The 22,970-nt window shown below is 37.8% G+C and overlaps 1 protein-coding gene across 13 annotated transcripts in view; it reads right to left on the minus strand.

Annotated features, from left to right (window-relative positions):
• ZGRF1 (zinc finger GRF-type containing 1) overlaps positions 1 to 22,970 on the minus strand; it is a 99,770-nt gene that overhangs the window by 48,381 nt on the left and 28,419 nt on the right. For 9 of the 13 annotated variants that reach the window (XM_065545341.1, XM_045392782.2, XM_005555717.4 and 6 more), the window contains exons 4-9: positions 22,422 to 22,481; positions 18,619 to 18,807; positions 16,057 to 18,304; positions 10,976 to 11,040; positions 7,841 to 7,891; positions 1,741 to 1,914 (exon numbers count right to left, since the gene is read on the minus strand). In XM_065545341.1, coding sequence (XP_065401413.1) covers positions 1,741 to 1,914; positions 7,841 to 7,891; positions 10,976 to 11,040; positions 16,057 to 18,304; positions 18,619 to 18,807; positions 22,422 to 22,481 — 2,787 coding nt within the window. Of the gene's footprint in view, positions 1 to 1,740; positions 1,915 to 4,531; positions 4,616 to 7,840; positions 7,892 to 10,975; positions 11,041 to 16,056; positions 18,305 to 18,618; positions 18,808 to 20,865; positions 20,986 to 21,025; positions 21,148 to 22,421; positions 22,482 to 22,970 lie in introns of all 13 variants that reach the window. The other 4 variants (XM_005555712.4, XM_045392781.3, XM_045392780.2 and 1 more) reach the window with 4 other exon arrangements.

Below are 22,970 nucleotides of genomic sequence, written 5' to 3' on the forward strand. Positions count from 1 at the left end.
TGTAGTCCCAGCTACTCGAGAGTCTGAGGCAGGAGGATTGCTTGATTCCAAGAAATTGAGGCTGCAGTGAGCCATGTTCATGCACTGCAGTCCAGCCTGGGTAAGAGTTAAGACTCTGTTTCAATAAACAACAAAAAAAGACAAACTTTGATTCATCAAACATACCATTAAGAGTGAAAAGGTACGTAAGGGTCAGGAAAGATATTTGCAAAGCATACAACTGAGTATGTATCCAATTATATAAAGAATTCCAGAAAGTTTTTAAAAGATAAGCACATCAATTAAAAAATGAGGAAGAGGCCAGGCGTGGTGGCTCATGCTTGTAATCCCAGTATTTTGAGAGGCTGAGGCAGGCAGATCACCTGAGGTCGGGAGTTTGAGACCAGCCTGACCAGGAGGAGAAACCCCATGTCTACTAAAAATACAAAATTAGCCGGGCGAAGTGGCACATGCCTGTAATCCCAGGTACTCGGGAGGCTGAGGCAGGAGAATCGTTTGAACCCAGGAGGCAGAAGTTGCGGTGAGTCGAGATCACACCATTGCACTCCAGCCTGGGCAACAAGAGTAAAACTGTGTCTCAAAAAAAAAAAAAAAAGGAAGAAAGCCGAATAGGCACTACACCAAAGAGAATAAAGAGATGGCCAATAGGCACACAAAAAAGGTCCCAACCTCACTATCAGGCAGGAAAATGCAAATTAAAATTACAAGTGAAGTACCAGTATATACCCACCAGAACAGCTAAAATTGAAAACCAAAAACAGTCAGCATCAAGTGTTGGTAAAGATGTAGAGTGATGGGGACTCTCATACACTCCTAATGGAGATGTAAATTATAAATGCCACTTTGGAAACCAGTTTGGCATTCTGTACTAAAAGTAAATATATACTATCCAGTGACTCAGTGATGCTACTCCTGGGTAATGTAACCAACAGAAGTATGTCACGTGTGTGTGTATATGTACATGTTCATGATGGTACTTGAATGTTCACAGCAGCAGTATATGTAATAGTCCCTAAACACAAATAACATGAACATCTGAAGAATGGATAAATTGGGATACATTTATGCAACAGAATACTACACCAGCAATTAAAATGAATAAATTATAGCCACAGGCAACAACATCAATGAATTTCAAAATTGCAATATTAAACAAAAGAGGGCAGACACAAAGAATACACTGTGTATGATTCTATTTATATAAAGTTTTAAAGCAAAACTAATAGATGGTTATAAGTCAAGACAGTGGATATCTTAGGGAAAAGGGTAGTGATTGAAAAGGGACAGAAGGAGAGCTTCTTGGGTGCTGATAATGCTCTATTCGTTAAAGGTGGAGGTTATATGAGTATGTTTACTTTGTGGTGATTTACTTATTTGCTGTATGTATTATGCTTACTATGCTTTTTTTATTTCTTCTAATATGTATTGCTTTAATAAAAAGGGAAATAGACGTTAAACAGATGAGTATTTCTCTGTGTAATCTACCTATTTGCTTTTGTCATGAATTCCTAGTCTTCTCTGAAGTGACAATCTATTAAACTCCCAATCCTAAAAAGGTAATGTATCTTTCAAGTAAAATACTTTTGTTATTTAGTTTTACTTGAGATATTATGCTTCTTGTCAATTTACTGTACTCCTTTTTAACTTATAACTGTACAAACAACTATGCTATTTTTACAAAAGGTAGTATTAACATAAAGAAAATGATTTGGCAAAATGCAACTATAAAAATATTTTTACCTGCAAGAAGTCAATCTGCATACACGTGCTAGGTAACTCTGGTGTCTCTGTCATAAAGTTTTCATACTCAGTGCTATCTGGAAACTGACTGCATCCTAGCTGTGAGCTGCGTCCTCTGACCATTACACCACTAGTAGCTGATCCTTTTACTTGATGTCCTTGAAACTCAACAGGCTACAGATAAATCATTAAAAATAAGAACTGCATAACTATATATTGACACATATATTCACAAAGTAAACACACAGAACATAATACATAATTCACTTTTTATTACACATAAATAATTACCAGGAACTAATGCTGAAAACCAGGAAATTCTCCTATTATCCTAAAACATATGTATGGGTAACAAATTCAAAGGGCATTGATTTAACTGCATTTAACTTCAACATTAAAAAGTATGATTTAGGCTGGGCATGGTGGCTCACGTCTGTAATTCCTGCACTTTGGGAGGCCAAGGTGGGTAGATCACTTGAGGTCAGGAGTTAAAGATCAGCCTGACTAACACTATCTCTACTAAAAATATAAAAAATTAGCCAGGCGTGATGGTAGGTGCCTATATCCCAGCCACTCGGGAGGCTGAGGCCAGAGAATTGCTTGAACCAAGGAGGTGGAGGTTGCAGTGAGCCAACTTCGCACCACTGCACTCCAGCCTGGGTGACATAGAGAGACTCCGTCTTAAAAAAAAAAAAAAAAAAAAAAAAGTATGATTCATAGCCAATGAGGGGGGAAAAATGAATAAGTATAATTTTATTATAAGCATAAAGATGAGTATAATAATGGCTAAGCCAGAAATATTTAGTTGTTTCTCTATGCTTCCATTATATATTACACAACTATGCATTACATACAATACTGCATGTTATAGACTTTCAACTTCATACTACAATGAAGTTTCTCCTTATTTCTATACTAACTGTACTGTAAGTCCCTTGAGAACAGAGACTTTTTGCTTCATCTAGGTACCACCTATATTTAACAGTGTACTTGGTATACAGGAAGCAATCAATAAACAGCCAGTAACAGGGAAGAATGAGAAAGAATGCAAACAGCATTTCTCTTTACTTAGGGGTTTTGTAAAATATCAGGCTCAACTGCAGGATGGGTGGTGGACTCTCTGCCTCTCAGTAGAAAGATGTGACATCCTACTGCTCTGAGAGCAAAGGCCTGAGAGTGTGATTCCAATGCAGACATGTTCCTTAGAGAGGTTCTTTCACTCAGTCTGTTTTCAGGCTTCAAATGGCTTTCTCTGCTGCCCCCTGGGGGGTTCTAGGATTTTTACTCCATACAAAGTAAAGCCTACCCGAAATGTGGAAAAATAAGACTGATAAGAGAGTCAAAGGAATGTAGATAAAGGATTAATTCATTTTTAACAAAATGACAGTAATATATAATTGAATATACTCTTATTAAAAAATGAAGAACTGTACATCACACATTTGAAAGAAAAATCTAATTTAAATGCCCTTTAATAGGACTTTGGTGGAAAATACTCTTCTGAACTTAAAAATAAACATTGTAATAAAAATGAGTCTCAACTGTTAAAGATTCTATATGTTTCTGCTTCTGCTTTGTCTGATGGGTAATGTATACTCCCCACAAGGAAACAGGTACATTGCTTTCCTTTTTTTTTTTTTTTTTTTTTTTTTTTGGAGACAGCGTTTCGTTCTCTCACCCAGGCTGGAGCGCAGTGGCACAATGTTGGCTCACTGCAACCTCCACCTCCCAAGTTCAAGTGATTCTCATGCCTCAGCCTCCAGAATATCTGGGACTACAGGTGTGTACCACCACACCTGGCTAGTTTTTGTATTTTTAGTAGAGACAAGGTTTGGCCATGTTGGCCAGGTTGGTCTTGAACTCCTGGCTTCAAGTGATCCACCCGCCTTGGCCTCCCAAAGTACTGGGATTACAGGTGTGAGCCACCATGCCTGGCCAAAATAGGTACCTTTCCTTCTATGCTGCCATGTAGATCTTTTCCAGAGGTGTGTTGGGTTTTAGTAGTAGAACTGCTATTTACAAAACCCATCCATTTTTATGCTGTCGTCTTTGTTAATTTTTGACATAGAATAGGTAGCACTACTTAGAGCTTGGTTACATATACTTCTATATACTCAGAAGTATAAGTGGTAGAATAGACTATAATAAGTTAAAGGGTATAAAGATACTCATTTTTTTCCCCACGGAGTATTCATTAATTGTACTCTACATGGCTTTGTGTCCAACCCCCAGTGTATCCCATGTATGGAGGGATAATCTAAACACTATATTATTAGTTCATTAGTAGTATAGAGAAAGTTCAAGACCAAAAAGGGGATCGGGAGTCATTAAATAGTTTTTCTTGTTCTTAAAACCATTTATTATGCTACTAACCTTCTGCCTGTGAAAACTCTGATAGTTTAGTTGTTGTTTTTTTTTTTTTTTTTTAAAAAAAGAAAGAAAAAAGAGAAGAAAATATAGTTGGTTAAAGAAATTGGGCCGGGCGCGGTGGCTCACGCCTGTAATCCCAGCACTTTGGGAGGCCGAGGCAGGCGGATCACAAGGTCAGGAGATCGAGACCACGGTGAAACCCCGTCTCTACTAAAAATACAAAAAATTAGCCGGGCGCGGTAGTGGGCGCCTGTAGTCCCAGCTACTCAGGAGGCTGAGGCAGGAGAATGGCGTGAACCCGGGAGGCGAAGCTCGCAGTGAGCCGAGATCGCGCCACTGTATTCCAGCCTGGGGGACACAGCGAGACTCCGTCTCAAAAAAAAAAAAAAAAAAAGAAATTGATGTTCTTCACAAATTTTACCTTAGGGTCACAGGTTTTTCTCTTTATTTGTTTAGGAATAACAGCTAGAAAAGCAGTCTCTTCTTTACTTCCCAAGGAAGAGAACTAGGATAAAATACCAGTAAGTTATCTAGTTAGCTAGAATAGTTTCACAGGTGGTTCATGATTTTGATGGGAAAATAATTACAAAACAAGTTTGCCCTGTGAAAACACACTTGCCATCTCTATCTTGCTTCTCTCTACACACACATACAAGCTATCTCTCCCTGGCAAAGGGGTACTTTAGCAGGTAAGTCACTATGCAAATTAATTTTAAAACTTAGCATGTTAGAAAATTCTGATTTTAAATTTTTAATTAAATCTTTGAACACTAGAAAAAAATGCCAGGTACAGCCGGGTGCAGTGTCTTACGCCTGTAATCCCAGCACTTTGGGAGGCCAAGGCAGGCGGATCACCTCAGGTCGGGAGTTCAAGACCAGCCTGACCAACATGGAGAAACCCTGTCTCTACTAAAAATACAAAATTAGCCAGGCATGGTGGCATGTGCCCGTAATCCCAGCTACTCGGGAGGCTGAGGCAGGAGAATTGCTTGAACCCTTGAGGTGGAGATTCTGGTGAGCTGAGATCACGCTATTGTCTAGCCTGGCCAACAAAAGCAAAACTCCATCTCAAAAAAAAAAAAAGAAAAAAATGCCAGGTACATAATAAATCACCTGTCAAACCTAATACTATGTTAATGCAGATCACCTATTTTAAAATTAGCAAGAAATGAAAGGAAGAAAAATTGAAAAAGTGCAATTGACTATTTGAAGAATGAATCATCTCCTAGCAATCACAAAACACATGATACTGACAACGGCAACAAGTCATTTTTAGTTCATCAAGTAATATACAAAATAACCATAACTTTTCATATGACTTGGACAAAGAAAATGAATTCAACTACAAAAGCAATTGTTTAAATGTTTAACAAATGCAGAGAAAGAACACTTTCCCAATAGACTGAAGAGGTAAACTAGTATATTTCTTCAAATAAACAATTAGCTCTTAAAAATATTCAACCTATATTTCAGAATTAGAATTTTCTTTTCCTTTTTTTTTTAGAGACAGGGTCTTGTTCTGTCACCCAGGCTGGACTGCAGTGGCACAATCGTTGCTCACTGCAGCCTTGACCTCTAGGATCAAGTAATCCTCCTGCTTCAATCTCCTGAGTAACTGGGACTACAGGCATGTGCCACCATGCTACCTAATTATTTTTATTTTAAAAAAATTTTTTAGAGATGGAGTCTCGTTGTATTGTCCAGACTGATCTCAAACTCCTGGCCTCAAATGATACTCCCGTCTTGGCTTCCCAAAGTGTTGGGATTACTGGTGTGAGCCACTATGCCAAGCCAGAATTACAATTTTCCAATATACAGTTTTCAGAATTAATTAGCATACTACCTTCTCTGCTGGAATAGTTCTTTTGCAATGTGTAGTTCATTATACTTTTAAAAATGAAGCAGAAGTGGCATTAAGGGTATCTTCAAAGAACATCCTGTTTTCAAAGTTCCTTCTATCACTAACATACATAAAGAGGTTGTTTCAGAGAGTTGTAGTAAGAAGAGCCATTAAATTAAGCTGGGAACATGCCTATAATCCCAGCATTTGGGAGGCGGAGGTTGGAGGATCACTTGAGGCCAGGAGTTTGAGACCAGCCTGAACAATATAGTCAGACTCCATTTCTACAAAATAAAAAGATAAAAAATAATTATCCAGCCATAGTACTGTGCACCTGTGGTCCCAGCTACTTGGGAGGCTGGAGGAGGATGGCTTGAGCACTGGAGGTCAAGGCTGCAGTGAGCTGTGACTGTGCCACTGCACTCTAGTCTGGGTGACAGAGTAAGAACCCATCTGAAAAAAGAAAAAAAAAGAGCCATCACAAAAATACTAATGTACTCCTATTTTAAAGCTAAAAACAGATTTAAATAATTTTTATTGCAAAAGATTATTGAGACCTTTTCATTACTATGGGATGACAGCATATTTTTATTGTCTTGTTAAGAAGAGGGGGATAACACTATGTCACATTATGGGGTCCAGGCTGGACTCTATCTCCTCAGCTCAAATGATCCTCCTGCCTCAGCCTCCTAAGTAACTGGGATCAAAGGCACAGGCCACTGCTCCTAGTTTCAACAGACTTTTTAAAAATATGTGATATTTAAGTGGCAACTCATTCTAAGGGAAAAAATAGTGATAGTGTTATCTGTACTTTACACTTTGTGATACCTGTCCTTAAAAAATTTTAAACCTAGGCCGGGCGTGGTGGCTCACGCCTGTAAACCCAGCACTTTGGGAGGCCGAGGCAGGCAGATCGCCTGAGGTGGGGAGTTCGAGAGCAGCCTGACCAACATGGAGAAACCCCATCTCTACTAAAAAAATACAAAATTAGCGAGGCATGGTGGTGCATGCCTGTCATCCCAGCTACTCAGGAGGCTGAGGGAGAAGAATTGCTTGAACCTGGGAGGCGGAGGTTGCAGTGAGCTGAGATCGTGCCATTGTACTCCTGCCTGGGTGACAAGAGTGAAACTCTGTCTCAAAAAAAAAAAAAAAATTAAACCTTATTTTTTCCAGTGAAAAAAAGACAAAAATGTGATCATTTGTAAGCTAAATTTTGTAGTTGCCAATTGTTTATAATTTTATATGTGTAATGTTGTTACATAAGAATGAAAAATGGCAAGTAACCATAATACAGGTGTTTTCTTTTTATTTTGTTCTGTTTTAGGCAACAGAGCTGTAGGGGTAATTGTCAATGACTCATAGGTTTGGTAATGTTTGCAAATCTGCAAACTAACTTCATGGTAAATAATTTGTTATTTAACCAAATTATATTGATCATATAGTACATTTATACTAAATGAATATCACTACAAATGATTTCAAAAACTGACAATATATAATACAAACTTAAATTTATTTATAAACTTAAAATTACACGCCATACCTATATATACAAATATAATTTGGCAAATTTTTTTTTTTTTTGATACGGAGTCTCACTGTGTTGCCCAGGCTGGAGTGCAGTGGTGTCATATCGGCTCACTGTAAGCTCTGCCTCCCAGGTTCACGCCATTCTCCTGCCTCAGCCTTCCGAGTAGCTGGGACTACAGGTACTTGCCACCACGCCCAACTAATTTTTTGTAGTTTGGTAGAGACAGGGTTTCACCATGTTAGCCAAGATGGTCTCGATCTCCTGACCTCATGATCCACCCGCCTCAGCCTCTCGAAGTGCTGGGATTACAGGCGTAAGCCACCGCTTCTAGTGGCTAATTTATATTTTAAATAACTTACCTGCAAAGACTGAAGTGGTTCACTTAGTTCAACTTCATCTTCTTTTAGTACCTTAGGAAGAGAATATTAATTTAAGATAAACCAATAGGCAATAATAATTTAGAAAACAAAAATACAAATTTCGGTTAGACTTAAGAAATACTAGGGCCAGGCGTGGTGGCTCACGCCTGTAATCCCAGCACTTTGGGAGGCTGAGATGGGCGGATCACCTGAGGTCAAGAGTTCAAGACTAACCTGGCCAACATGGTGAAACCCTGTCTCTACTAAAAACACAAAAATTAGCTGGGTGTGGTGGTGCATCCCAGCTACTCAGGAGGCTGAGGCAGGAGAATCGCTTGAACCCGGGAGGAGGAGGTTGTAGTGGGCCAAGATTGCGCCACTGCACTACAATCTGGGCGACAAGAGTGAGACTCCGTCTCAAAAAGAAAAAAAAAAAGAAATACTAGAACACCATCACTAATATGAAATAAAAACTGGCCAGGCATTGTGGCTCACACCTCTAATCCCAACACTTTAGAGGCTGGGGTTGGAGGACTGCTTGAGCCCACGAGTTTGAGACTAGCCTGGGGAACATAGTGAAATCCCATCTCTGCAAAAAATACAAAAGTTAGTTATGTGCTGGCATGCACCTGTAGTCCCAGCTACTCAGGAGGCTGAGACAGGAGAACTGCTTGAGCCCAGGAGGTCAAGGCTGCAGGAGCCAATCACACTACTACAGTCCAGCCTGGGCAACAGAGCAATAACCAGTTTTAGAAAAAAATAAATACATAAAAAGTAAAATCCTGATAAAACAGTATTGTCACTTAGCAAGAATTTAAAAAGCTCGGAAGGGTACTAGTAAAAATGAAGTAAAATAAATATTCTAATTGTAAAACATTAAAATTTTTATATTTGAAAATATCATGGCCAGGCATGGTGGCTCATGCCTGTAATCTCAGCACTTTGGGAGGCCAAGGCAGGCGGATTACCTGAAGTCAGGAGTTCGAGACCAGCCTGGCAAACATGGCAAAACCCCATCTCTACTAAAAATACAAAAATTAGCTGGCGCATGGTGGCGTGTGCCTGTAGTCCCAGCTACCCAGGAAGCTAAGGCAGGAGAATCGCTTGAACCCAGGAGGCAGAGATTGCAGTGAGCCAAGATCACACCACTGCATTCCAGCCTGAGCAATAGAGCAAGACTCTGTCTCAAAAAAAAGAAAGAAAAGAAAAAAAAACAAAATATCAAGAACCCAAGAAAGAAAGTTGTTCCTAGCCTTCCAAATAATTACTTCTACTTCTGGAATCAAATCTAAGGAAAAACTTAAAATGCAAACAATGATTTATGTGTAAAAACATTTATTAAAGGGTTACTTATAATAGCAAAATGCTGGAAATTATTTAAATGCCCAAAACAGAGAACTGTTTGTCCAAAGCACAAGAGAGCCATAGGATGGATGGTAAATAACTTTTAAAACATATGTTTAAGAAGAATTATTAATAATGTGAGGTAATACAATGATATTAAGGGGAAAGGATATAAAACTATTTATATACATCAATCTAATCATTTTTTTTTAACTGGACACACAAAAAAATCTGGAAACATTAATAAATATTCTGAGAAATAGGGTAAGTTTTATTTTTCTCTTCACTGTTTTCTATATTTAAAAAGAAAAAAATCAAGATTATTAAAAGGGGAAAAAAGGACCAGTAACATAGAAAATAAAGAAAGATATAAAAAGGAAGCAAGTGAGGCCGGGCCTAGTGGCTCATGCCTGTAATCCCAGCACTTTGGCAGCCTGAGGCAGGTGGATCACTTGAGGTCAGGAGTTGGAGACCAGCCTGGCCAACATGGTGAAACTCCGTCTCCACTAAAAATACAAAAATTAGCTGGGAGTGGTGGTGCACACCTGTAATCCCAGCTATTTGGGAGGCTGGGGCAGAAGAATCACTTGAAACTGGGAGGTAGAGGCTGCAGTGAGCCAAGATCGTGCCACTGCACTCCAGCCTGGGCGAAAGAGAGAGACTGCAGCTCAAAAAAAATAAAAACAAAAATAAAAAGGAGGCAACTGAAACATTCTACTTGCTTTTGTTCCAAACATGTCTGTAGAAAGACCAGTGCCATATAATGAAAGAAATGACCCTCCAGAAGTGCTAATGGCATCCCCATTGAGTTAGAAACAGTCCTCTAGATGATTTATCCTAGAATTTCAATTCATCCTAATTAGAGCTATTATTTTTTATATAACTACCATGGTTCCCAAACTGTGCAACAAGGTACTCTGAGGTGGCACAATGGACTCACAGGAACTCCACAAGGTGTTTTACATGTAGGGAAACAGTGTCACCTGACATCTGTCTGACACCTAATGAACTACTAACTCCAGGTCTGTTTCTATATCAGATCTTGCTACATTTCTTTCAATGACATCGTGCCTTTGTGAAGCTGAGTTCTGAGAAACTGCTATGATAAAAAGCAATTATCACGAGAAAATCAATGTGTAACAAGAAATAAGGTGGTGTTACCTAATCTATTCCAAGGTTTGAGAAGTCATATAGTGCCCAACAGAGGTACACATTCCATTAGTAACTGTGGGTTTTTTTTTGTTTTTGTTTTTGTTTTTTTGAGATGGAGTCTCACTCTTATTGCCCAGGCTGGAGTACAATGGTGCGATCTCGGCTCACTGCAACCTCCGCCTCCCGGGTTCAAGTGATTCTCCTGCCTCAGCCTCCTGAGTAGCTGAGATTATAGGCACATGCCACCATGCCTGGCTAATTTTTGTGTTTTTAGTAGAGACGGGGTTTCACCACATTGGCTAGACTGATCTCAAACTCCTGACCTCAGGTGATCTGCCTGCCTCGGCCTCCCAAAGTGCTGGGATTACAAGCGTGAGCCCCCGCACCGAGCCATGTAACTGTGTTTTTTAACAAACAAAATGCTAACATAGGATATACTTGAGTTGCTTAATACTACTAACTACATAATAAATGCAACTGTTAGGTATTTCTTCTGGCTGAGGAAGGCAATGAAAAAATTAGATACAGGAGGAGTCATGAACCAAGATAGCCTGGGACTGTATTACTATAATTCTATTACAAATTATAGAAAGTTCTTATCAAAATAAAAGAACATACTCTTAGAGAAAAAACCTGTACCTGTTGAGAATCCTTGTGCAGATGAGGAGACTTTGGTGAAACTACTGTAATAAAGGGTTTCCTCACTGTAATGGAGAAAAGAAATAATCATATCATTGTTATATATAGCAGTACTCTAAAATTTAACTTATTCCTAAATCTGAAGCAAGGAATATAACTTAAATTTTAAGATCAGACGATTTTGGTTAATTGTTCAATTTAGAAACTAGCATTTGAGGATTCACTGTACTGTTGTTTAGACTAAAACATTTTTATAATAAAAATTTAAAAATATTTAGAATGAAAGCCTTTTTACTTTCTAAGTCAATAGTAGGAATGTTTCCTTGTACTCCTTTTTTACACTAATTAAAAAATAAAAACTAACCCAATAGTTAATAACCTATGCTAAAAATGCTAAAAATGAAGTACTGGACAACTATGAGGAACAAGAAAGTCAAGACTCCCAATATACTGTTGCTATGTGCAAACATAGACAAGAAAAACCGAGTCAGGCATGGTGGCTCAAGGCTGTAATCCCAGTGCTTTAGGAGGCCAAGGCAGGCAGATCACTTGAGGCCAGGATTTCAAGACCAGTGTGGCCAACATGGTGAGACCTTGTCTCTACTAAAAATACAAAAATTAACCAGACATGGTGGTGCACAACTGTAATCCCAGCTACTCGGGAAGCTGAGGCAGGAGAATCACTTGAACTCAGGAGGTAGAGGTTCCAGTGAACTAAGGTTGCGCCACTGCACTCCAGCCTGGGTGACAGTGAGACCATGTCTCAAACAAAAGAAAAAAAAAACAGCACTTCATGCTATTTCTAGTCTATCTTAAACCCATTTTTACTATGGCTTAAGAAAAAAATTCTATATTCTAAAAAATTCACTCAACAATTATTTTCCAAGTGCAGTGTGCCAAGCACTAGGGACATAGCAGTGAACATGACAAAAAAAAATTCCTTGAAAAAAGAGAGACACAAAAGACAAATAACTAAGCCAGATAAATTCAGATTATGATACAAAAGGGTATCTCATTGAACAGTGATATGATACAGAACGATTTTTGATACAGGAATTGGAAAAGTTTCTCATGGGAAGTAACATTTAAGTTGAGACTTGAAGAAAAAATTCAGCTATGACAAGGGTAAAAGTGTTCGAGTAAAAGGCTGAATACAAAACAGCAGAAAACTTGGCAAGTCTGCAGAATGGAAAGGAGTGCAGAGTGGCTAGTTTTGCCACCTTATCAGGTATCCATTTAAAAATAGAATTTTTTTTCTTAAAAAAAGTACATATTCAATCATCTCTCTCTTCTAAAATCACAAAAAGACTAATTTTAAGTGATAATTACGGCAAAAAATCATAGCTATAACTAGTGTAAACTTCATTTTTAGGCTATTGCTATTTATGATTTCATTATTTTCCTGCTAAAATTCAGAATAAAATAAAATAAACAATAATTTTGGAACTTGACATTTCTAAAAAGTTTTTTTAAAACACTGGATGAAAATTGATGTTGTTTTCCTTTACTGCCTTTGCTCCAGAAAAACATTCTAAATTAACATTTCTAAGCTATATACAATTATCTCACAAAAAATTTAGAATTTTAACACTTTCACACATTCTAAATTGGTAGCAAAAGTTATTCTTCTCTAATTTTGCTTTAAACGTCATAAAAGTACGTTATACCCTCGTGATTCAATCTTCTCAAACTGTCTCAAGCAACCAACTTAATTCTTTTTAGAGAAATATATTTATATCAAAAAAGCGAATTTAGTCGATCATTACTCATGGATTCTACCTACTCCCTAAAGTTTATTTGTAACCCCTAAATCAGTATTTGCTATACTTTCATGGTCATTTGCAGACATACATAAAGCGGCAAAAAACGAATTGCCTGAAACGCATGTTCTCAAGGCAACACTCTGGCTTCTTGTTTTAGCTTATGTTGTAAACAATTATCTTTTTCATGGCCATTTGGTGCCACATTTTTCATTTTTGTGCTATTTATTGGTAACTTCACTACTTAAAATGTCCCCAAAGAGGCCAGGTGCCGTGGCTCACGTCTATAATCCCAGCACTTTGGGAGGCTGAGGTGGACGGATCACCTGAGGTCAGTTCAAACCAGCCTGGCCAACATAGCCAAACCCCATCTCTAATAAAAAATAAATAAAAATTAGCTGGGTATGGTGGCACACGCCTGTAGTCCCAGCTCTTCAGGAGGCTGAAGTGGAAGAATTACTTGAACCCAGGAGGCGGAGGTTGCAGTGAGCCAAGATCGCCCCACTGCACTCCAGCCCAGGCAATAAACTGAGACTCTTTGTCAAAAAAAAAAAAAAAAAAGTCCCCTAAGAATAGTGCCGTCTAGTGTTCCCAAGGGCAAGAAGACTGTTATATTCCTTATGAGTGTGTTAGGTAAGTTTTTTACAGGTAAGTTACATGGCTGTTGGCTATGAGTTCAATGTTAATGAATCAATAATATATATTAAATAAGGTTCTTTAAGCAGAAACATACATAAAACAAGGTTATGTATTCACAAATTAATGAAAATGTTCTGACCACAGGCTTGCAGGAACCTAACCCTGTATTTCCCATAGGAGCAAGGTTTACTGTTGACTAATTATGTGTTTGCAGTGACTTCACAGAACTATTGCAAATCATCAGAATCAACTGTAATTTTCTTTCCAACTTGATGAGAGAAACAAGTTGGTTTCCCAAACTAATGTGTTTTTTTTTTCAGATGGAGTCTTGCTCTGTCACCCAGGCTAAAGTGCAGTGACACAATCTCTACTCACTGCAACTTCCACCTCATAGGTTCAAGCTATTCTCCTGCCTCAGCCTCCCAGTAGCTAAGATTACAGGTCCCCACCACCACACCCGACTAATTTTTATATATTTTATTAGAGATGGGGTTTCACCATGTTGGCCAGGCTAATCTTGAACTCCTGACCTCTGGTGATCTGCCCACCTTAGCCTCCCAGAGTGCTGGGATTATAGGTGTGAGCCACCACCTCGCCTTCAAAACTAAATTCTATAATCCCTAAATCTTCACACTAGAACTTTATGTTCTTATATGGTATCATATAACTTTATCTACTCATATTTATTTTTCATTAAAGCTTTTTACTTTTTTTTTTTTTTTTTTTTTTTTTTGAGATGGGAGTTTCACTCTTGTTGCCCAGAAGTGCAATGGCGCAATTTCGGCTCACTGCAACCTCTACCTACCGGGTTCAAATTATTCTCCTGCCTCAGCCTCCCGAGTAGCTGGGATTACAGGTGCCTGCCACAATGCCCATCTAATTTTTTGTATTTTTAGTAGAGACAGGGTTTCATCATGTTGGCCAGACTGGTCTCGAACTCCCGACCTCAGGTGACCCACCCACCTCGGCCTCCCAAAGTGCTGGGACTACAGGCATGAGCCACCATGTCCGGCTACTTACTTTTAATATTTTAGAAAACAAACTAACAATTATCTTCAAACTTAACTACATTTCAAATAACCATTTTAGTAGGTACAATAAGTTATGTATATTTTTCTCAAGAATCACATGAGATACTCAAAGTTCAATTTTACCTTTTGAAAGTAGTGCACTGTTCATTTACATTCAAAAGTATATTATTTACTATCATATTCTTTAAAATACAATGCTGTTGCCAGTGTACCATAAGGAAAGTCAAAAGATCAATCACATACTGAAAGAAAACATTTACAACATATATCATAAAGGGCTAATATCTCTAATGTATAAAGAACTCTACAAATCAAGAATTTAAAAGCCAACATCTATTAAAAAGCTGGACAAAAGGGTAGACAGAAAAGATAGTTCATGGAAAAATATATACAAATGATGTTTAAATATAAGATGCTCAATTTCACCTGTAGTAGTAAAAACACAAATTTAAAATAACACTGAAAAGGTCAGAAGTGGTGGCTCATGCCTGTAATGCCAGCACTTTGGGAGGCCGATGTGGGTGGATCACTTGAGGTCAGAAGTTTGAGACCAGCTTGACCAACATGGTGAAACCATCTCTACTAAAAATACACAATTAGCCAGGTGTGGTAGACACACCTGTAATCCCAGCTGAGGCAGGAGAATCACTTGAACCTGGGAGGCGGAGTTTGCAGTGAGCTGAGATCATGTCACTGCACTTCAGCCTGGACAAGAGTGAAACTCCGTCTCAAAAATAAAAATAATAAAAATAAAAATAAATAAATAAAATAAATAAAAAATACACTGAAAAGCCATTTCTCATCTATCAGATTGGCAAACATTCAAAAGCTGGGCAATACACTATTGGCAAGGCTGTGGAGAAACACCCAGTCTCATACATTACTCATGGGAATGAGAAATGATTAACTCCTATAAAGAGAACTTTGAAGTATCTGTAAAACTGAGGCAGGAGAATCGCTTGAACCCAGGAGGTGGAGGATGCAGTGAGCTGAGATCGTACCATTGCACTCCAGCCTGGGTAACAAGAGTGAAACTCTGTCCTTAAAAAAAAAAAAAGACAGACACAATTATGGAACAGAGGAAAGAGGGAAAAGAACTCTGTGGTACAGGATTGGAATTAGAGGTATCAATATGAACTCACTTTAAAAAAAAAATGTATTCCCTAGTACCTGTCCAAAAATGAATAATAAGAATAGATGTAATTAGCTAAGCATGGTGGTGCATGCCTGTAATCCCAACTACTTGGGAGGCAGAGGCTGCAGTGAGTCACTCCGGCCTGGGTGACAGAGTGAGACTGTCTCAAAAAAAAAAAATAGACATATACACACATATACATACATATATATGTACATTTTTTGACATATATTAACTTAAATGTGCCAATATATGCTTATACATGCATAGAATATTTATGGAAGGATATCCTAGACGAAAACTGTAGCTAATTCTGAAGGGTAGACTGAGGGATGTGGTTGGATGGGGACTTTTCATTGGTATTATTCTCTATTAACATTGGTTTTACAAAGTACATGTGTTACCTATTTAAACATTATATAATTCTTTAATGTAGCACCCAGAGCTATTATCTTCTTTCTTTATAGCTCTTTGAGCTATAAAGAAAACAATCCAAAATAGACACACAATTCTAACCTTCAGGACTGCTATCTGGCTCATATGTCTGTTGAGTTCCTTGCTGAAAGACAGTATTTTTCTTTCTCAATATTTCCAAACTGTCTAAAGCAGTACTGTGTTCAGATAGTGACTTTAAAATAGAAATGGTATTTACTAATCCAGAAAGTTCTGAAGAATTTCTAGGATTCCAGTATTGTTTGCCTTCTCTGGCAGTTTCAACCTCAACATGGTCAGGGGGTGGACTTCTAATCTTTCCCAAATCTTCAGGTTCAGATATATGTGCTTCTGTGTCTTTGGAAATAAGATGCTTTTTTCCCAGTGGGTAAAACAAAGAATTGGAAATGTGGGTATTTGATTTATCAAGTTCAATACATTCAGAGTGATTCTGATTGGTATTTAATAGTTGGACACTGTTGTCACTACTAGAAGTTGAGGGTAAAACATGTTCAACATTTTTGTCTAAGTCATTTCCCAAAATAAAATGCTGAGGTTGAGCATCTTCTGAAAATAGATTACTGTTTTCAGCAATCTGATTTTGAATATGAAGAATATGTAAATTCATGTTTATACCTTTAGATTTATTTGGGAGTAAAGCAAAATCATAGTTATTTCTGACTTCTTGAATAGGTTTATTAGAATCTTCTTTATTATCTATGTGTACAGCATCAGTCCACTTGAAAGATTCAAAATTGCTCAATGTGTCACTATGCTCCTCTATTTCTTTTCTAGTGTTTTCAGCTTTACAAATTCTCATGTCAAAACCCACATAAGTTTTATCACAAAACTGTGATGGCAGAGTCTCTTTAACAGGAAATGTCACTGAAGGTTTGCCACTAACAGATGTTAAGAGTGGCAAATGTTTACCCTCAATCTCTTCACAGTTTGTATTCTCAGACCTCTTCTGAACACATGAATTGCCATCATTAACCAAAATGTCCTTTACCCAACTCTCTGAATTCTGGGAAATTTTGTTGCTTTCCTGTGATTCCTCCTCAGTGTCACTGGTCTCAAAATTGTTCAGATTAAAAGTTACCTCCAAAAATGGTTGTGTTACATTACTCAGTGATTCATGAATACTATTAAGACTTTCATTATCCATTTTACTTTCAGAAATCACGTCTGTAATGTCATCAGAGATTCTAGAATTATTACTAAATTCAACTTGGAGATGTTTCAGTTCTGGCAGAGATGACTCTGATTGTTCATACTCCTTTTCTGGTGTTCCACATGTATTTACCTCCTGAGCATTTTCTTTAATGAGAACTGATCCTTTAGTGCAGACCTTGTCATTTTGATTAAAAGATATTTTATTATCTTCTTGAATGTCAGATTCTGACAATGTACTATCATTTTCTGCACTGCTACAGGTAATCTGTAAGCTATTGCTTTCACTGAATGAAGGAATTTCTAATTTTACTTCCTGATTCCAGGATTGATCATTATTACCGACTGACTTGTCTACATTATACTTTTTCCCCTCTTCAACACATGTTTCAAAGAACTGTGTATTTTTTTGTAATGAAAGGTCTTTCAAATTATAATTTATATCATCTTCCTGGGCCTTAGTTTTCCTTTCTGTATCATTCCCATCTACAGTAGAACGTATAGGTGAACTCTGTGAGGATAAATACATGGCCCACCGGCTTTTATTTCTCATGGTATTTTCTGATTGATACTGGTAGTATAAATTTTCTGTGCTCTTCATCTCAGCACACTCTTCCTGTTGAATTAGGTGCTTCGGTTTAGTAGCAATTTTTAAACTTCCCTGTGGTTGTTTTTGAGGAAAATGCTCTGTCATCTCAGAATTTAGTTCCTCACATGTACTAGATGATTCAGACTTCAGAAGAGCTAATATCTGTGCTTTGCTTCTGATGTTTTGTGAAACTCCTGAACAGTAAGATGCTAAACTATCTCTTTTCACAGGCTCATTGGTCAGTAAAGAGTCTGAAAGCTTATTTCCAGAATTGATAGGAGAGCAAAAATACTTTTCTTCACACAGCACTTCTGGGTTAATCTGGAAGGATGGAGAAAAAACTGAAGAAAAATCCATGGCATTTCTCTCTCTGTTCTTGTAAGTCACAATGTTCTCAGGGTCTGCCAGTATATTATTTACATCTTTATTGCCAACAGTAGGAAACAAAGGAGGCATGCTGTAGAATGGAGAAAAAATAGTGGAGCCAGGTTTCTTAGCATCATGTGATGCAGCTGATTCACCACTTTCTGTAATAACCATTTTCTTCGGAACCTGACGTGGTCCTTGAAAATCCTGAAAATATTAAAATAACTGTTAGCTGTGCCATTACCCATAAAGAAAATGTGAAGTGAACTGGCTAAGAAAAAAAAAAAAGATGAAGGAGCGTTTCTGCTTTGCCTAAGGTAAAGTAATATTTCAGATTTAAAGTTTGTTAAAGTACATTCATTTGTAATAAGATTTTTCAAAGTAGGGTTTATTTCCTTTCTACCTAAGTATACTATGAAGTGCCCTTTGAACGACAGAGTACGATAACTTCGAAATTCACTACTTTTTGAGACAATTTAATAAATATATTTTGATGTATTATTTTCCACAGTAAAACTTACAGTAAACTTCCTTTTTAAGCCAGAGGGCTGACATCCACGAGATCGGCCAGAGGATATAAATCTCCTTGAATTTAACTCTGGTGCTTCTTTATTGATATTCTGCTTAACAATACCTATGGCTCCTGCAACTTTAACCTCTTCAACTGTGATTAAGTATCGATCACTTTCTAAGTCATCTCCAGGTTTCACCTAAAAGAATAAATGTCAAAATCACATACATCTAATTATTTGATTATCTATGTATTCCAGGATGCTCACTAGCACTAAGACACAATGGGTATTCAATAAATAGGTGTTGAATGAATAAATCAGTAACTAAAGTCTTCAATTATTTTTTATTATGTACTCGTTAACTATCAATAAGCACAAAAAAGGACAATAATATAATTTTTAAATTTCTCTAATTTGTTTATTCAACAACACATATTAGAGCTAGGTGTGGTAGCTCACACCTGTAATCGCAAGACTTTGGGAGACCAAGGCAAGAGGATTGCTTGAAGCCAAGAGTATGAGACCAGCCTGAACAAAATATTCAGATCCTGTCCCTACAAAAAAATTTTATTTTAAATTAGCCCGGACTGGATGGGATGGCTTATGCCTGTAATCCCAGCACTTCAGACACCAAGACAGGGGGAATGCTTGAAGCCAGGAAGTCAAGACCACCCTAGTCAACATAGCAAGACCCGTCTCTACAAAAAACTTTTAAAAAATTAGCCATGTATGGTGGCATGCACCTATAGTCCCAGCTATTTGGGGGGATGGGGTGGGAGGATGATTTGAGCCTAGGAGGTCAAGACTGCAGTGAGCGGTTATCACAACACTGCTCTCTAGCCTAGGTGACAGAGTGAGACTCTGTCTCAAAAAAAAAAAAAAAAAAAATTAGCCAGGCATGGTGGCATGTTGCTATAGTGTCAGCTACTTGAAAGGCTGAGGTGGAAGGATCCCTTGAGCCCAGGAGTTTGAGGCTGCGGTAAGCTATGATCACACTACTGTACTCCAGCCTGGATGACAGAGTGAGACAATGTCTCTAAAAACAAAATTAAATTAGTAAATAAATATTACATACTGGGGACTTACATGAGGCCCCTTGTTACATACTAGGGATACAAAGATGAGAAAAAAATGCCTCCTCTCAAGCAATTCACTTAGAATCCATACAACTAAGTGTAACTTTTCAAAAATTAGAGTTATTACCAACTATATATCTTTAAATGAATAAGATACTCATAATTATCACAAATTAAACATTATTATAAATCATTACAGTTGCTTAAATAATCATATTCTAAAAATGCATTTTAATCACATTAATGAGTAAATGTAGTACTTGCCACCATCTCTGATTGCAGCATAAAAATAAGATTATCGCTAGGCACAGTGGCTCATGTTTGTAATCCCAGCACTTTGGGAGACCGAGGCGGGCGGATCACCTGAGGTTGGGAGTTTGAGACCAGCCTGACCAACATGGTGAAACCCTGTCTCGACTAATAATACAAAAAAAATTAGCAGGGTGTGGTGGTGCATGCCTGTAATCCCAGTCACTTGGGAGGCTGAGGCAGGAGAATCACTTGAACCCAGGAGGCGGAGGTTGTGGTGAGGTGAGATCACGCCATTGCACTCTAGCCTGGGCAACAAGAGCAAAACCCCATCTCAAAAATAAAAATAAAAAATTATCAACCTAATTTGAAAATACAAAAAATCTGTATCAGATTAATATTTTACTAATGAAATGATTTTTTTTTTTTTTTTTTTGAGACGGAGTTTTGCTCTTATTGCCCAGTCTGGAGTGCAACAGTGCAATCTCAGCTCACTGAACTTCCGCCTCCCGGGTTCAAGTGATTCCCCTACCTCAGCCTCCTGAGTAGCTAGGATTACAGGCATGCGCCACCACGTCCAGCTAATTTTGTGTATTTTTAGTAGAGAAGGGGTTTCTCCATGTTGGTCAGGCTGGTCCTGAACTCCTGACGTCAGGTGATCCGCCCGCCTCGGCCTCCCAAAGTGATGGAATTACAGGCGTGAGCCAGCGCGCCTGGTCCGAAATGATTTTTAAGATGAAATAATAGTAGTTACCACCAATCAAACCATATACTAAGATACTGATTCTCCTAGACCCTTCTAAAAATATATAAAAGTATCATAACCACTACTGATGTCATGTAAAATTTCAAAACGAATTAAATCCTATGGCCAAAATTAAACATCATCATCATCATAGTATGCATTTTAACACATTTAGAATCACCGTACTAGGCCAGGTGTGGTGGCTCATGCCTGTAATCCCAGCACTTTAGGAGGCCAAGGCACGTGGATCACTTGAGTTCAGGAGTTCAAGACCAGCCCAGTCAACATGGTAAAACCCCATCTCTACTAAAAATACAAAAAATTAATTGGGTATGGTGGCACACACCTGTAATCTCAGCTACTCGGGAGGCTGAGGAAGGAGAATCACTTGAACCCAGGAGGCAGAGGCTGCAGTGAGCCGAGATTGTGCCACTACACTCCAGCCTGGGCAACAGAGGGAGACTCCATCTCAAAAAAAAAAAAAAAAAAGAATCACTATACTAACTAAAACTGCTAGGCATTTTACAAAAGTTATTTCTAACCTTCAGACCGACCCTGTAAGTAATGCCTGTCTGTGATCTACATTTTACATCAGGGAAGTTAGATATAGAATTTAGGTGGGCCAGGAAGTATTTAGAACTGGGAAATGAACCCAGAATGACCAACTTTAATATCCTAATTCTTCACTAAAATATGCCTTTAGTTCTCTTTCTATGCTTTTTCCTCTTTGAGAGGAAAAACACAAACTACATATTTGATAGAATACCTTATTTACATACTTATTTTTAACTTTTAAGTTCAGGGGTACATGTGCAGGTTTGTTATACAGGTAAACTTGTGTCATGGGGGTTTATTATACAGATTACTTCATCACCCAAGTATTAAGCCTAGTACCCATTATTTTTTTCTGATCCTCTTCCTCCTCCTACCCTATCTGCGTCCTTCAGTAGGCCCCAGTGTCTGTTGTTCCCCTCTGTGTCCATGCATTCTCATCATTTAGCTCCCACTTACATGTGAGAACATGTAATATTTGGTCTTCTATGTTCCTGCATTAGTTTGCTAAGGATAATGGCCTCCAGCTCCATTCATATTCCTGTAAAGGAACATGATCTCATTCTTTTTTATGGCTGTACATCATGGTATATTTGTATCTCGTTTTCTTTATCCAGTCTATCACTGATGGGCATTTAGGTTGATTCCGTGTCTTTGATACTATGAATAGTGCTACAACGAACATACACATGCATGTGTCTTTATGGCAGAACAACTTATATTCCTTTGGGTATATACCTAGTTATAGTTCTCTTGGGTTGAATGGTAGTTCTGTTTTTAGGTGAGAGAATATTATACTTAAATGAGAATATGTCACAAAAAATTTCCCACAGTAGACCTCTGCCTATGGAAAAATCATGTAGTAGAATTAGACTCTAGAATCACCTCCTGGGATCAAATCTCAGCCTTCCTACCACTGTAACTCTATGAACATGAGCAAGTTACTTAACCTTTCTGCACTGCACTCTTAATCTATAAAAATCAGGTTTTTTTTTTTTTTAGATTATAAAAAATCAGTTGTAGAGATTAAAGGAAACATATCTAAAAGGTTTTAGCACAAAGTCTAGTTATAATGTTCAACAAATACTAACTATAATTATTAGTATTATGACTACATTAACAATATTCATAAAGGACTTAAAGAGATTTTTAAATAATAACTTAAAAATAAGATAAACACACTAAAATACCTCAAGGCATTTAAGAAACACACTCTCCAAACATGCTCCTTTGTCATCATATAAAATTGCCTGTATAAAAACAAAATAAAGGTTAAAAAGGAACAACACAATTATGCTTTTCTTAAATATCTTCAAGAGGAAATAAGTAATTGTTATATAAGTCATCATATAACGAAAGGATTACATTTGTTGAACTTGGATTTGAAAATGCATCTATTTTGAATGTTTATTATGCATCAGTCTGTGTAAGAGAGTAAAGGCACACATAAATAAATTCAAGAACTTAATTGCTACCAGGAGGATATTAGAATGAAACTGGGAAGAGGCTGAGTGCAGTGGCTCACACCTGTAATCTCAGCACTTTGGGAGGCCGAGGCAGGTGGATCACCTGAGGTCAGGAGTTCCAGACCAGCCTGGCCAACATGGCAAAACCCCGTTTCTTCTAAAAATACCAGCTAAGGCAGGAGAATTGCTTGAAACCAGGTGACAGAGGTTGCAGTGAGCTGAGATCACGCCACTGCATTCCAGCCTGGGCAACAGAGTGAGACTCCATCTCAA

Source organism: Macaca fascicularis, chromosome 5, assembly GCF_037993035.2.
Source record: "Macaca fascicularis isolate 582-1 chromosome 5, T2T-MFA8v1.1".
Taxonomy (NCBI): domain Eukaryota; kingdom Metazoa; phylum Chordata; class Mammalia; order Primates; family Cercopithecidae; genus Macaca; species Macaca fascicularis.